Source organism: Alosa alosa, chromosome 6 (genome assembly GCF_017589495.1).
Source record: "Alosa alosa isolate M-15738 ecotype Scorff River chromosome 6, AALO_Geno_1.1, whole genome shotgun sequence".
Taxonomy (NCBI): Eukaryota; Metazoa; Chordata; class Actinopteri; order Clupeiformes; family Clupeidae; genus Alosa; species Alosa alosa.
The window spans coordinates 29,400,423-29,417,922 of record NC_063194.1 but is presented as its reverse complement, the minus strand read 5'-3'; the positions used below and the strand labels follow the sequence as shown (position 1 = coordinate 29,417,922).

The window sequence follows — 17,500 nt, the reverse complement described above, 5'->3', positions numbered from 1 at the left end:
AGAGAGAGAGAGAGAGAGAGAGAGATGAGAGAGAGACACATAGAGGTAAGGTTAGATTTGAGTAAGGAGAGTTGGTTTGGTGAAAAATTCCATAAGATTTTAGTAAGACGAGCCAAGCTGTCTGTGTGTAAATGGCTGTAGGTGTAGTTGTGGGTATGACACGTGGTCATGGTAAACCTGACAGGCTGTTTTCATTGTGTAGATGACTGTAGGTGTAGTTGAGGGTATAACATGTGGTCGTATAAAACCGATTAAGGCTGTTTCATTGTGTAGATGGGTAGGTTTAGCTGTGGGCATGACACGATGGTAAACCGGACAGGCTGTTTCTATTAGATGGGTAGGTGAGTTGTGAGTATGACACGGGTCCCAGTAAACCTGACAGGCTGTTTCATTGTAGATGGCTGTAGGTGTAGTTGTGGGTATGTGGTGGTCGTGGTAACCCTGACAGGCTGTTTCTATTAGATGGTAAACCCGACAGGTCTGAAAGTAAACCTGACAGGCTGTTTATTGTGTAGATGGCTGTAGGTGTAGTTGTGGGTATGACACGGGTCGTAGTAAACCCGACAGGCTGTTTCTATTAGATGGCTGTAGGTGTAGCTGTGGGTGACACGTGGTGGGTAAACCTGACAGGCTGTTTTTCATTGTGTAGATGGCTGTAGGTGTAGTTGTTGGTATGAACAGAGTAAACAGGACAGGCTGTTTCTATTAGATGACTGTAGGTGTAGTTGTGGGTATGACACGTGGTCGTAGTAAACCTGACAGGCTGTTTCTATTGTGTAGATGGCTGTAGGTGTAGTTGTGGGTATGACACGTGGTCGTAGTAAACCTGACAGGCTGTTTCTATTAGATGGCTGTAGGTGTAGTTGTGGGTATGACACGTGGTCGTAGTAAACCTGACAGGCTGTTTCTATTAGATGGCTGTAGGTGTAGTTGTGGGTGTGACACGTGGTCGTAGTAAACAGGACAGGCTGTTTCTATTAGATGGCTGTAGGTGTAGTTGTGGGTATGACACGTGGTCGTAGTAAACCTGACAGGCTGTTTCTATTGTGTAGATGGCTGTAGGTGTAGTTGTGGGTATGACACGTGGTCGTAGTAAATCTGACAGGCTGTTTCTATTGTGCAGATGGGTGTAGGTGTAGTTGAGGGTATGACACATGGTCCTAGTAAACCTGACAGGCTGATTATGTAGTTTCAGGTTGAAGTTGGACAGAGAGGTGAAGGAGTGGTTAGTATTCTGGATGAGGGCTTGGAGTGTGTGTGTGTGTGTGTGTGTGTGTGTGTGTGTGTGTGTGTGTGTGTGTGTGTGAGTGTGTGTGTGTGTGTGTGTGTGTGTGAGTGTGAGTGTTTGTCCCATTTCCCTCACCTGCCCTGACTAGAGCACGGCTGGCTCCCCGCAGTTTGGGATTTAAATTGTTAATTGTTCTCCTGGAATGTGATAATCCATAAAAAATGTGTGTAATTGTATGTGTGTGTTTGTGTTTGTGGTAATTGTATGTGTGTGTTTGTGTTTGGGGGATTTGGAACAATGGCTTAAAAGTTCAGTGTGGTTTGTTGTTTGGGTTTTAGCTGGTGCCGTTTAACAGGCGGATTTGCTTTGCAGGGATAAGCACAACACAACCCGCAGGTGTCCCCTGACCGTTGCCATGGTGCCATTAAATAAACAAACTGGCCATCTGCAACTGAGAGACTGGCCCACATGGCTAATTAAAGTCAAACAGATTTGCTGTAATCGTATTATTTACAGTAAGCTACTGTTTGGCTTTATGTTTGTATGACCTTGAGTGAATGTAATCTATCTCTTGTCCTGTGACCTTCCTCCTGTGGCTCCTCCACTTACAAAACAGAAGAACGTTAGTAGTTCTATGGTAGTGTGAAACTTCTGGGATCTGTAATACCTCTATAATTTCCTTACCCCACACACACACTTGCATGCATACACACCCAGACACACTCTTACAGTACATACATACACACCCAAACACGCTTAAATGCATACACACCCAAACACACACACATACACACACGCACACACTCTCCCTCTCTCTCTCTCATACACACACACTCAAATTCAAACTCAAAGGTGCTTAATTAGCATGACTGTATGGGAACAGTGTTGGCAAAGCTATTGTTGATATTAACATACAACAATACATAACATGACCATTAAAGAAAATAAAAATAAAATAATTAATATATAAAGGCGGATATACACACACACACACACACACACACACACACACACACACACACACACACACACTCTCTCTCTCTCTCTCTGTTTCTCTCTCTCATAGACATACACACAGACACACTCTGAGAGCTGTCCGAGCCCCCAAACTGGTTTTCCTGATTCTCCCCAAGCCTGGTGTCTGGGGCATCAGTCTGCAGCAGTGCTTTTAACTGAGAGCTTCTCTCTCAGCTGACTTTGGTGTTTCATCACAGACTGGGCAGGTTTGGGATGGAGATGTATTCATGCTCACACACACATACAGTACAACAGTACACACACACAGAGGAGAGAGAGAGACCATTTACCAACCTCTTTTTGGCATCTTTTCCGCTCTCTCTATTCACTTTGGGAATGTATGTGTGTGTGTGTGTGTGTGTGTGTGTGTGTGTGTGTGCGCGCGTGTGTGCGTGTGTTTCTCACTGAGGGAACAGCAGTAAAAAGCACACTGGGCACACACACACACACTCGGGCTAATGAAAGGGAATTATGCAGGAGCTCTGAGCCCAGCCACGGGGCTTGTGATTTCCACTTAAGTTTGCTGGAGCATTACCCACAGAACTACCACATAAGATAAAGACCCTCTGGTTTGTGTGTGTGTGTGTATGAGGGAGAGTGTGTGTGTGTGTGTGTGTGTTAGAGAGAGAGAGAGAGAGTGTGTGTGTGTTAGAGAGAGAGATAGGAGATAGAGAGTGTGTGTGTGTGTGTGTGTGTGTGTGTGTGTGTGTGTGTGTGTGTGTGTGTGAGAGAGAGAGAGAGAGATAAAGATAGTTTGTGTGTGTGTGAGAGAGAGAGAGAAAGAGAGATAGATAGAGTGTGTGTGTGTGTATGTGTGTGTGAGAGAGAGAGAGAGTGTGTGTGTGTGAGTGAGAGAGAGAGAGTGGTATAGTGCTGTATCTTAAAGTGCAGGGTGAGAGGGTTGGCTGTTGCAACATTTGAAACTTTTAAACCATCTTTTCAGGTTTTGCCCGATTGATTTTTATATTTCCAGAGTCAGGGAACAAGTTGGTTTAAAAAAGAGGGAAAGATTTTTAGACATTCTACACCCCTATACCCCCTCTCTCCTTCTTCTACCCCCACCCCTCTCTCTTTTCCCCATCCCTCTGTCTTTACCTCTCTCTCTTCCACTCTCTCTCTCTGCCCCCCCCTCTGTCTATCTCTACCTCTCTCTCTCCCTCTCTCTCTCTCCTCCCCTATCCCCCTCTGTCTCTCTACCCCCCTTTCTCTCTCCCTCTCTTTCTCCTCCCCTATCTCCCCCTCTCCCTCTTTCCCTTTATCTCCTCTTCTCTCTCTCTTCCCTCTCTCTCTCTCTCTCTCTCTCTCTCTACCTCTCCATCTCTATCAAGATGGCGGGGCGAGTTTCAATCCTGTGGAGATTGGGGGATTTTTAACATGTTTTTACAGGATGGTTGATGGTTAAACACCTGATATTGTTTCAATAAAGGAGTGTTAAGCCTCTCTCTATCTCCCACTCTTTCCCTCTCTTCTATGTGTTTTTAACATGTTTTACTTTGGTTAAACACCTGATATTGTTTCAATAAAAGAGTGTTGCCTCCCTATGCCATCCTTGGCTAGGGAGATCCCCTTGACTTTGGGCCGCCTGGCCTCTGACCCCTGTGCCACCCCATGCCATCCTTGGCTGGGAGATCACCACCTTGGCATTACATATCTGTGCCAGCTTGCAGCTCGTCGTCTCACAGAGGGCATCGGCTGGGGCTCTAATATGTGTCTGCCTCTAATGAGGCCACTCTGTGAGAGGTGTGTGTGTGTGTGTGTGTGGCAGGTATAGTGAACAAAGAGAGAGAAGAAAGGAGAGGAGAAAGAACTAAATTGAGAGAGGTAGCAGGAGACTGTGAGGGAGAGGAAGAAACACATGCACACACACACACACACACACACACACACACATACACACACACACACACACACACACACACACACACACACACACACACACACACACACACACACACACACACACACACACACACACATATACACACACACACACACACACACACACACACACACATACACACATATACACATACATACACACACACACACACACACAATGTGTTATGACTGCACCCTGGGTATGTGTAAACAGATGTCTGTGATTGTTTCAGAGAAAAAATCCATTCTTATTTTGTGCAGTTTGTTCAATCAGAATCCATTTCACATGCTCTTGCTCGGCCACCGCAATGTGTACTGAGTAATTCTCTGCTGATTGAATTAGAGTTTTAAAGGCCAACACCAGCCACTCCAATCTAAAACACACACACACACACACACACACACACACACACACACACACACACACACACACACACACACACACTAGCCCCTCCAATCTCAAAACAGTGATTTTTTCCGCTCCACAAAAAAACATCTCCCGATGATATTTAGCTTAGTTTATACTTATTCCCCACTGAGGAGCCATCACACACTCAGAATGACTGTAGATTCTTTACACTGACATGCACATGAATATATCTGTGTGTGTTCTCTGTGCTGAGTACTGCATGTGTGTGTGTTCAGTATATACTCAGGCATGTGTGTGTGTTCAGTGTATGCCCAGGCATGTGTGTGTGTTCAGTTTATGTCCAGGCGTGTGTGTGTGTTCAGTGTATGTGCGTGTGTGCGTGCGGGCGGGCTGGGGGAATGGTTCTGGTGGTTTGTATTGCATGTGGGCTACTCTACTCTACGTCTCTCTCTCCATGCTGGAAGTGAATCACCTCTTTCAGGGAAATAGACTCTCTTCCCACACAGAGTGCACCAGAGCGCAGTTAGGGAGGATGCTGGGTGGATGTGCACCAGAGCGCAGTTAGGGAGGATGCTGGGTGGATGTGCACCAGAGCGCAGTTAGGGAGGATGCTGGGTGGATGTGCACTATACAGGGCAGATGGTGAGGGATGCTGAGTGGATGTGCATAATCATATCTGCATGCTTAAAGCAGCTGACATGTTAGGCCACATCAAGTAAAAATGAACATTTTACACTTTAAAACACATTATATTTCACCACAATGTATATTACACCCTAGACAACACATAGACAATTCTTCGCCACATAAACACAAATCTAGAATACCACCAACAACATCTCCTGGCATTCCCAATGAATTTAAAGTGGTTTTGTGATGAAATAGCTGTTCCCTAACGGATGTGCACCTCCTAACAAGCCTTACCTCCTCTCCTGCCGACGACAGGAGTAAGCCAAGCGTAAAATCTCTCTTTTCATCTCTAACCTTCTCCTCCTCCTTTTTTTGAAGAGGATTAAACAGCGACCTCGGTCTAGTCTAAAACGTGTCGTTTCACGGCGAGGTCACCGTCTCATTAGCCATGCCTGGCCAGCGCCATGTGACGGAGCAGCGTAGAGAGGCCAGACACAGCTGGAGGGAGGGGAGCAGTCAGACAGCTGCAAGGGCTTTCTCTCTCTCTCTCTCTCTCTCTCTCTCTCTCATACATGTACGTAGTAAAGACATAAAACAAACCATCATGTGTCAGTGTGTGTGTGTATGTGATGGTGTGGATGGGAATGCATGTGTGTGTGTGTGTGTGTGTGTGTGTTTTTGTGTGCTTCACTGATGAAGTGACTCCCTTTGTTTATGGCAAGCATCTATATATCTTGCTGCGACTCTTGCGCTCTTTTGTTCCTCTCCTAATAATATTCTTAGACTTAGATCCTTAAAGTTTTGAAGGTCTGGATGCATTTCTCTGAATTTAGGAAAGAATTGATCTCGTATCTCTTTCCATTGGCAGCATTCAGCATTCATCCAAAAAGTGAAGCTCTGTTTCTATGGCACCTTGGTTGCAGTTGGTGCACAGCCTGTCTTCTCTGGGCAGCCAGGTTTGCCTGTGTCTGCCCTTCTCAATAGCCAGACTGTAATTGATTAGTCTGTACCTGGTCAAGGTTTTTCTCTGTCTGGTATCAGTGACTGTGGATAGGTAGTCTGCCATAGTGTACTCTCTGTTTAGGGCCAAATAACATTGAAGTTTATTTTGTCTTTTTGTTGTTTCAGTCCAATATGATAAGTCATTTTTTTGGCCGAATTGTTTGAGAAAGGGTGGCAAGGTCCTGAGGCTGACTATTAGTTGTGTTAGTTGTACTATTAGTATGTGTGAGTCTCAGGACTAGCTGGATGAGGGAACTTGTTTTTTACACTCATCTCTTGGCTTTTTAGGGCTTTATAACAATACGAGTTATAAGTTATATAAGAGTTATATATCTCTCTCTGTATCTCTCTCTCTGTATCTCTCTCTGTCTCTCTCTCTATCTCTCTGTCTCTCTCTCTCTCTCTCTCTCTCTCTCTCTCTCTCTCTCTTATCTCTCTCTCTCTCTCTGTATCTCTCTCTCGCTCTCTCTGTATCTCTGTATCTCTCTTTCTCTTACTCTATCTATCTATCTCCCTTTCTCTCTTCTGTGTCAGTGATGGACAAGAGGTGGCTTATATGAATAAAGAGGGTCTTCTGACTGCAGTAGTTCTAAAAGAAGATTAATAGATGTTTAATGAAATGCCAAAAAGTTTTAATGTTAACTGTCTTTCTCTTTCTCTGCCCTTCTTTCTCTCTTTCTTTCTCCTTCTTTCTCTCTTTCTATCTCTCCCCTTTTCTCTCTATCCCTTCTTTCTTTCTCTCTTCCCTTTTCTCTCTCTCCCTTCCACAGCCATGCATCAGGTCCTGGACACGCTGAGTGACAGCACCAGCTCCACTACGGCCAACGACCTTGACCTCATCTTCCTCAAGGGCATCATGGAGAGTCCCGTGGTGAGCCAATCACATCACTCCATTTGGTGGCATCTAAGATTGCCACAGCTGCGCAATCAAAGGAGGACCATTTTGTCCTGCTTTGGAGAACAGGGTTCGGTCCTTTGAAGTCTAACCACTTACTGCTCCCCTATGACTGCTGAGAGGTTCACACTGACAAAGACATTCTTTTCAGTGGACAGCTGAGTGCACAGGTATAAAATGCCACCTTTTAATGAATCCTCCAGGCAGGCGTCTGAAAGCCGGAACCTTTAGAATATATGGGTCTTGTCTTCCAGAAGAGCTCCCAGTCTGGAGAACTGAGCAGGGAGACAAAGGGAGCCGTGCCAGCCCCCCACTGCTGCTGACAACACCAATGAATAATAATCACACCGGACAGTCAGGAGGCCTCTAACAACACACACACACACGCACGCACGCAAGCATGCACGCACACACACACACAAACACACACACACACACACAAAACACACACACATACACACACACACACACACACACATACATACCCATAAAAGTGCCTCATAAAAACGGGACAATATCAGGGAAGCAAGGACTCAGGGGTATGTGAGCTCTTTTGAAGGAGACCATTTCCAGCCTTTTCTGAGTGACACACACACAGTCAGACATTCACAGACACGCACCGAGGGAGAAGAGGCTGATGAAAAGAGCTCTCCATCTTTTGTGCTGATTACTCCTGTCCTCCTTCCTGGATGTCTCTGTCTGTGCGTGTGGATGCGTGCAGTCAGAGAGGCCGTGAGAGAGAGAGAGAGAGAGAGAGAGAGAGAGAGAGAGAGAATTGAATTTATAAAAACCTTTATTACAAATAGCTAAAAGACATACAATGTCACAGTCATCTCAAAGATGAATGATTAAAATTTAAATAAATAAATAAATAGAAGACACATCTAGTTATGTATGTTAAACAGCAGGCACAGGAACGTCTAACAAAGTATTAAATTGCACTTTATCCTCTACAACCATACACAGAGCATTTTCCTGACACCATATAATCTCAAAGGTTTCAAGATCACTCATTTCCTTGTAGAAACCAAAATCAATTAAAATCATTGATCTCACCAAGATTGCAAATACCATCAAAAGATCAGATCTTGAGTTATGCTCAACCTTATTCCTCCTGCTAACATATATAGACATCTTAGCCTGTCCAATGATAAAATTCAACAATTGACATTTGTGCCTTCGCTTCTGTACATAATTAAAACCAAAAATAAATGTTTCCATTGAAAAACTTTCATTGAAGTAAGTGAACAGTTTCCGTAAAATGGAAAATAAAGGCATCAAGCGTGTGCATTGCATAAAAGCATGAAAAACAGTTTCCCTGTCATTGCAAAACGGGCACTCATGCCTCACATCAGAGTTCAAAACACAAACAAAAGAATTTACAGCAACTGCACCATATAAAATCCTCCATTGTAAATCCCCCACCTTTTTAATTAATGGTGACTTGTAAAAGGATCTCCAGTGTGGTTTGACATCCTGTTCTACATGTAGAACAGCACGCCAAGGTGTGTCAACTCTAGACTCCAAACACCTCCTATTCAGAGATTTTACACAAAGATTGTAAAGTGCCTTTCCAGAGGCTGATGATTTGGACCCAGAAAACAAAATCTTCAACCTTCAAAAGACATTACAAAATTCAGAGGACACACTAAAACATGGAACAGGATCACATTCATTTAGCATAACTAAACCCCTGGCATACTGATCCAACATTGCTAGACTAGCATTTGTGAAGCGGGACCGCAATTCCAAGAGGAATTTGTTAACTATACGGATGGATCTCATTTTCATGTGTTCGGCCACTCCTTCAGCATTCTCCAAACCTGGCCCAGCTAAAGGCAGGAGGTCCTTCAAAGTAATGACCCGCGCTTTGCAAAACATCCCACTAAGAGCAGGAAAATGTTTCTCATGCGTAAGATCCAAACATGAACCATATATCAATGGCTCTTGCAAAAGCCAAAAGAGAGAACTTGTATTCTGAGATCTCCATACTTTCAAAAGACCCCATACTTTAAACGTATTGCGATAAAACACAGGGAGCTTGTTTAAGTTCATTAAGGCAGGATTCATCCAGAAGAGGGTCCTATCCAGACCCAAGCCTTCAAAAGTTCTTAGGATGGCACAAGCCACAGCCTTCCAACTGGAATTTACAGGTCCATCCAAAAGTCTCTGTATGAACTGAAGACGAAAGGCTGCTGCCCTACTCTGCAGGTGGACCAATCCTTGTCCACCCTCATCCTTGGATAAAAAAAGCACGCCTTGTTGGACCCAGTGTAGACCATCCCAAAAGAAATCAACCAGAATAGATTGTATTTTAGATAAAACATGTGCTGGAGGGTCTATACATGCAAGTCTGTGCCAAAGGGATGAAGCCACCAGGTTGTTAATTATTAGAACACGGCCCCTATAGGACAATTTTTTAATTAAAAAACTCCACTTGCCAAGACGGCCCTTAACCTTCTCAACAATCCCCTCAAAATTCCTTAGAACAAAGTTATCGTCTCCAAGAAACACACCCAAATATTTAAACCCGTCCCTAGACCAGGTTAACCCACCTGGGAGGCACGGTGTGCCATCAGGCCATTTTCCAGCCAACAGGGCCACACTTTTTCCCCAATTAACTCTGGCAGATGATAAAAGATTAAAATCAGTAAAAACCTTTAACATGGTGTCCACATCCCTTTGGCTTTCAATCAGAATAGCTACATCATCCGCATAAGCTGATAGCTTCAAAGAGATGTTACACTCAGGAAGAGTTACACCCTTTAGTTTGGCTCTTAACTGTACTAACAGGGGCTCAAAGGCTAAGGAGTATAGCATTCCAGAGAGGGGGCATCCTTGTCTAATTCCCCTAAAAACCTTGAAAGGAGCACACAAGTCACCATTATTTTTCAGAATACTTTCATTGTCACAGTATAGAGCTCTAATTTTCTTTATAAAAACAGGATTAAAGCCAAAAGCAGTCAAGACGCTCCATAAATAATTATGTTCAACTCTATCAAAAGCTTTTTCCTGATCAACAGAAACAAGGCCAAAGTCCAAATGTAAAAGTTTACCAATTTCCAAAACGTCTCTAATAAAAGAAATATTATCACAAATAAGCCTGCCCGGCACACAGTAGGTCTGGTCAGGTGCAATGACTTCCCCTAAAACTTCACTGAGTCTATTAGCAAGAACCTTAGAGAGCAGCCGATATTCGCACATAGAACAGACACGGTCTCCATGACCTGATATCCTTCAAATCTCCCTTCTTCGGTAACAGAGTAAGAACTGCTCTGCGACAACTGAGTGGCAGCTGCCCCTTGGCCAAGCTGTTCCTCAAAACGACCAGTAGGTCTGCGCCTACTTCTGTCCAGAAAGACTTAAAAAACTCAACCGGCAGACCATCGATCCCCGGAGCCTTGCCACACTCCATACCATGGAGGGCCTTTTCCAACTCAGCCAGGGTAATCACCCTTCCAAGGTCGCAATTAGCTTCTCTAGATACCTTAGGAAGATTCGTCAAAAAAGGACTGTCAAGGGCCTGTTTATAGGAGATTTCACTCCTGTACAAAACCTTGTAGAAATCAACTGCTCTCTTACGAATTTGTTTATCGTCAGATAAGAGGGCTCCAGTTTCTGAAACCAAAGCATGTATAAGCCGTTTTTGGCCATTTTTCTTTTCCAGATTAAAAAAGAATTTGGAAGGTGCATCCATTAATTCTGCACACTGGAAGCGAGACCTGACCAGAGCTCCTTGTGCTTTAATGCCCAGCAAGTTGGCCAAACAATTCTTTTTTATTTTCAAATTTTCCATATATAACTGATTACCTGTACTTTCAGCTAAACCTTGGAGCTCCAGTATCTCATTTTCCAACAATTTCATGCGTTGAGCTATATCTCTTGTGACACAGGAAGTATACTGCTGACACAACTGTTTTATCTGGGCCTTTCCAATATCCCACCACTGTTGCACAGACTGAAAAGACTGCTTTGTGGATCTAAAATCCTTCCAGAAAGACTTGAAAACATCCCTAAACTTACCATCATTCAAAAGACTAGTGTTAAAGTGCCAGTATGCGCTCTTATATCTGGTGGCACTAACAAAAAAATTACAAAGCACCATACTATGATCGGAAAAACCTACTGGCAGGATGAGACAGCTTCTAAAAAAACTGAACTGGTGTTTAAAGGTATAGAACCTGTCTAATCTTGCCAGAGATAATATGTTATTATTTGAGTGGACCCATGTGTACTGTTTCTGTTTTATATGAAAGTTCCTCCATAAATCAGAAAGGTTGTGGGACTTCATTATCTCAATGAGCCTTCTACGTGATGGCATATGAGGCTCTACATGATTCCTGTCAATAGCTAGCTCAGTACAGTTGAAATCCCCACCAAGAAGTAAACACTCCCCAGAATCACAATTCTTTAACAGATCATCCAGGATACTTAAGAAAATCATTCTCTCCCTCCCAACCGTTGGGGCATAGACACACACAAAAACAAAAAAAGTATTTTCATATTGAGCTCTGACTCTCAAGAGTCTACCTTTAACAATTTCATCAACCTCATATGAACAGGGGATACAGCTACCTGAAAAAAGAATAGCAACACCACCACTAGTTGAGGTATTATGACTTAAGATCGATAACCCCCCAAATTCCAATGCCCAATCAGAGCTATTGCTTTGCGCCAGTATGGGTTTCCTGCGCAAAGACAATATCAATAGCTTTTTTTCTTTAATCGTTTCAAAAGCATCGCCCTCTTTGTGCGGTCTCTTGCTCCATTCAAATTAAGCTTAAGCAATTTGAAACCCACTCATAAGTATAAAGGAAAAAGTGCAAAAAAAGAACATATTCATTGGGAATTAACAGGGGCTGGGGTGGACTGGCTATCAGCGTTCAACAGAGCTCTAAGTTTTGTGAGAAATTTATTCAAACGGTAGACCTCCTGCCTAGTAAAGCTACCTTCGGCCATATACAGCTTCGTTTTAGCGATGAACTGTTCAACATCGGGAAAGTATTCATCAACTTGAACACACCTAGCATTTTTAGTCTGCTTCAGAAACGTTTTTAAGTCCTCCACAGTGTACTCGCGTCCTGTATAGCTGCTTTGGGGAAGACTGCACCTTAGGCTGCAATCAGAAAATTCCCCCTCGCTCTCTGCATCAGTAGAATTAACGTCAACAACCAGATCTTTCTTTTTTACCTTTCTATGAGACTCAGCTCGAGCCCTTTCCCTCTTCAGACCTTTTGGAACTTTAAAGGGAACTTCCTTTGTTTCCATGATCTGACTATCCTCCCCGCAAGCGTCCTCTGAAAGATCTAGTACGTTGGAATTCGGCGAGTTATCAGTATGCATAACGTTATATTCTGGAGCTTCAGCCTTGGCCCCCTCTTCCCCGTTCCTTACTGTCTCATCAGACACATCCTGATCTGATGGTCTAACTTCAGGTGCATCGGCATTAGAAGAACCTTCCCCTGGTGACTGATCACCGTCCACCCCAGCCTCTCCACCATTTGTGGGCGCCTCATCACTGGCAGACTGTCCCTCCCCAGTATTCTCATTTTGACCATTGACATTGGCGGTAGTATTGGTGCACTTTTCTGGACAGGCACGCACTAGGTGACCCGTCAAACCACAACCAAAACATCTCATCAGATTACTTGTGACATATATGGCATAATTGAAATCGTCAACCTGGATATTCAAAGTCAAATCAAGATCATCTGTGTTGTTGTTTAAAACCATGTAAACATATCGCCTAAAAGATACCACATGCTTTAAAAGTGGGAACTTCGTGGAAATGGCGATCTTCTTGATCGGGGAAACTAATTTGCCATAGCGGGATGGAGACTGGACAAGAATGTCATCACTAATGAAAGGTGGTATGTTTGAAAGGATTACTTTCCTAGATGGGTAGACAAAGGGAGTACTGAGTTAAAAATACCATCAATTTCTACTCCGCGTTCAACCACTAAGTTGGCCAATTCCACGGACTCAAGGAACAAAACGATTGCTTGATTCATACGAGCAGCAGACAAAACTTTGTCATGCCCAACCATTTCACCTACTGCCAGGCTACACTCTTCTACGCTGGCGGTAGAGGATATCTTTATACCATGCCGCCGCGTGAGACAATCAAACTTTCCCCTAGTGTTACCTGAGGCAGCCACACTCCAAACAAGGAGCTGACGCCCAGGTAAAACCACAAAAACACACGCACTCGACTAACCCCAAACCCTACAAACCCAAAAACATACAAGACAAACAAACAACAAAGGAAAAAAAAATACAGAAAAAGTAAGAAAGAGAAAACAGGTAAGAAAAGGCCTCACTCACTGGCGGCTCACGCCTGGGCGGCTCACTCAGCAGTCCCTCAGTCCCTCGAGAGAGAGAGAGAGAGAGAGAGGCCGTACCAGAGAGAGAGGGAAAGAGAGAGGGAGGCCGTACCAGAGAGAGAGGGAAAGAGAGAGAGAGAGAGAGAGAGAGAGAGAGAGAGAGGCTGTACCAGAGAGAGAGAGGGGTGTGTGTATGTATGTATATGTACTGTATGTGTGTACATGTATATATGTGTACACAGACCTACACACACACACACACACACACACACACACACACACACACACACACACACACACACACACCCACTCAAATGCTATTATTTATTCTATGTTCACATGTTATACCTATATGCTGTATGTCTATTTTCTTTCTTTTGTTATTCTACTGTGTTATCTGTAACACTGGCTTTGGCAACACTGTATCCAAACAGTCATGCTAATAAAGCTCTTTTGAATTGAATTGAATTGAAAGAGAGAGAGGCCGTACCAGAGAGAGAGAGAAGGAGAGAGAGGCCTTACCAGAGAGAGAGAGAGAGAGGGAAAGAGAGAGAGAGAGAGGGGGAGAGAGAGAGAGAGAGGCCGTACCAGAGAGAGAGGGAAAGAGAGAGAGGCCGTACCAGAGAGAGAGAGAGAGAGAGAGAGAGAGAGAGAGAGAGAGAGAGAGAGAGAGAGAGAGAGGCCATACCAGAGAGAGAGAGAGAGGCTGTACCAGAGAGAGAGAGAGAGGGAGGCCGTACCAGAGAGAGAGAGAGAGAGGGAGAGAGAGAGGAGAGTACCAGAGAGAGAGAGGCTGTACCAGAGAGAGAGAGAGAGAGAGAGAGAGAGAGAGACTGTACTAGAGAGAGAGAGAGAGGCTGTACCAGAGAGAGAGAGGGGCTGAGTAATACTAATAATAGTAGAGAGATACTCTGAGTAAAAATCGAATTGGATTTCTTAAAAATTACCGCACAACAGATCACATTTACACCCTGCACACTCTAATCAATAAACATGTAAAAGACAAAAAAAACAGAAAGATATTTGCTTGTTTTGTAGACGTTAAAAAAGCATTTCGCATCAATTTGGCATGACTGATTATACTACCAACTTTTGCAAAGTGGTGTAGGGGGTAAGACTTTTGATTTAATTAAATCAATGTACTCAAATTGTAAATGCAGTATAAAAATTGGAGGAAAACGACAGATTTCTTCACACAACATAGAGGAGTGTGAACACAACAGGGACTGCAGCAGCTCCTGGATCAGTCCTGGGCCCTGGCAGTAAATCCAACAAAGACCAAAGTTATGATCTTCCAAAAAAAAAGCCCAGGTGTCAGGAACACAGATACAGGTTCAGCCTAGGCAGCACCGCCCTAGAGCACACAATGCAGTACACGTACCTTGGTCTAGTACTTACTGCATCAGGAAGTTTCAGCATGGCAGTGAATGCACTAAAAGAAAAAGGCTGAGGGCATTCTATGCTATAAAGAGACAATTTCACAAAATAAACATCCCAATTACGATCTGGTGCAAAATATGTGACAGCATAATCCTGCCTATTGCGCTATATGGAAGCGAGGTTTCCATTGGCCATACCTATTCAGAAAAGATCCTTAAAACTCTGGATGCACCTAAGCAGCAGTCCCACGAACTCACTCCATTTTGAGGCACAGAAAACCCTGAAAAGAGTCCGCAGAGCCAGCTGGTACTGAAGTTACCGTAAGTAGTTCAATAACAGCAACTAAAACACATCAAGCTCAGTCTAGTGCTGCTTCCCAAACGTCAGTTAGATGACGCTGCTTCCCAAAACGTCACACACACACACACACACACACACACACACACACACACACACACACACACACTTCTGCTCATGGTCTCTGCAGCAGGGCTATCTGCCTCTCTCACACTCACACGCACACACACACTTCTGCTCATGGTCTCTGCAGCAGGGCTATCTGCCTCTTTCACACACACACACACACACACACACACCCTTCTGCTCATGGTCTCTGCAGCAGGGCTATCTGCCTCTCTCTTACACACACACACACACACACACGCACACTTGTGCTCATGGTCCTCTGCAGCAGGGCTATCTGCCTCTCTCTTACACACACACACACACACCCACGCACACTTGTGCTCATGGTCCTCTGCAGCAGGGCTATCTGCGTCTCCGGTGCTGTCTGATGTCCTGACTGCTCAGCCTGATGGGAAGAGTACTGAAACTGAAGATTGCTGATTATAGATCCCGCAAGGGGCAACAAGAGCGTTTTGTGTTTTCTCAGGGCCGCGTGTATTGCTGCGATAGTGATCAGAATGGAATGCCAGCTCACTGGAGAATGTTAAAATAATAGCTTACAGCTACTTTTAGTAACGACAGCGTAATAAATCAGTTCTGGTGCAGTCCCAGAGGTGCACACCAGCCACACACACACACACACACACACACACACACACACACACATACACACACACACACACACACACACACACACACACACACACACCCATGCACACACACACACAGGCATCCGCAGGCTGTATTTGTATACTGCTGTATTTGTTAACTTAGCTAATGCTTTCACACAAAGACGTTTGTAGACACACAGACATACACACACACACACACACACACACACACATACACACACACACACACACACACACACACACACACACACACACACACACACACACACACACACACACACACACACACACACACACACACACACATTAACACACACATTCAAATGGTTAGCATGTGTCTAGGGCTTCCTCAAAGCTCAGTATCACTCACATACACACACACACACACACACACACATTAACACACACATACAAATGGTTGGCATGTGTCTAGGGCTTTTTCAAAGTCATGGCACCCCATGGGGGCTAGAGGATCGTGCTCTTTTGGAAGAATGAGTGTGTGTCCAAAGATGGTTTGTCCTGTACACATATACGCAGACAGACACACTCATGTTCTTTTGGAAGAAGGAGTGTGTGTCCAAGATTGGCCTGTCTTCCCCAAGCTCGCCCTTCTAAAATAGACTGACACTCTCTACTCTCAAAGATGGTGAACAAAACACACACACACACACACACTGACACTCTCTCTCAAAGATGGTGAACAAAACAAAGAAAAGCAAAAGTCGAGGAATAACAAACTACAATCTACAGTATATAAAACACACAGCACAGTCTCACAAACTATAATCTATATCAATTACACAGCACAGTCTCACAAACTATAATCTATATCAATTACACAGCACAGTCTCACAGCATTGAATGATGTAGAAAATGAAACCCTCCAATGCACAGCATCCATTCATGTGATGTGAAGTGAATCAGTGTGTGTAGGGGACATTGTGTAAGGGCTTGTTTTCATCAGTAGGCTGGGGAACAAATCACAAACTGATATATTATTTATGCCATACACACTTAACACTCAATTGTTCCCCTTCCCCCAACAATGTTTGCACTTGCACACACACACACACACACACACACACACACACACACACACACATGCTACATGCTCATAAGTCATATGGTTAGCAAGCTAACTACCTAAGCATTATGCCACCATGCTACATTCTCATAAGCTGCACCTTATTTCATACATGAATTTACATCCCCCAGAATGTTAATACGGAAAATTTCCACATGTAATGTCAACAATTTAACTATTTTACATTGATGATGAAAAGTTTGCTACTTAGCAAGCTAATGGAGGAATGTTTTTGTGTTTCTGTGTGTGTGAACAGGAGGGGGCATATCGCCATCTAGCGTAGCAACGTTTGTAGCCTACTTCCGTCAATAAATGGATTACCTTTCAATGCATGTATACTCAGAAAAGGACAGTGGTTCAGTCAAATCCCCTAGTCGAGATATGTGTGTGTGACCATCGGTCTGTCTGTCTCCTGTCTCTCTGCTTCACTGTCTCTTGCCTGTCTGTATGTCTGTCTACCTGTCAGCTTTCTTCTTTCTGACATTGGCGCATGCATGAGCACACACACACACATTCACACATGTATCTGCACTGTCTCATTTCAAAAGAGTATTGAGCCAGTAGCTAAAAGTATTGAGCCAAATGCAGAATGCTCTTCACCATTCTGTGTTCTTGAGTGTCCTAGACTGCTCAGAGGGTTTGGACTCCTTCAGCAT

The 17,500-nt window shown here is 44.0% G+C and overlaps 1 protein-coding gene across 2 annotated transcripts in view; it reads left to right on the top strand.

The window, feature by feature from the left end:
* mpp2b (MAGUK p55 scaffold protein 2b) overlaps positions 1–17,500 on the top strand; it is a 75,750-nt gene that overhangs the window by 34,529 nt on the left and 23,721 nt on the right. For both annotated transcript variants that reach the window (XM_048246139.1, XM_048246140.1), the window contains exon 3: positions 6,896–6,996. In XM_048246139.1, the coding sequence (XP_048102096.1) occupies positions 6,896–6,996 (101 nt within the window). The remainder of the gene's footprint in view (positions 1–6,895; positions 6,997–17,500) is intronic.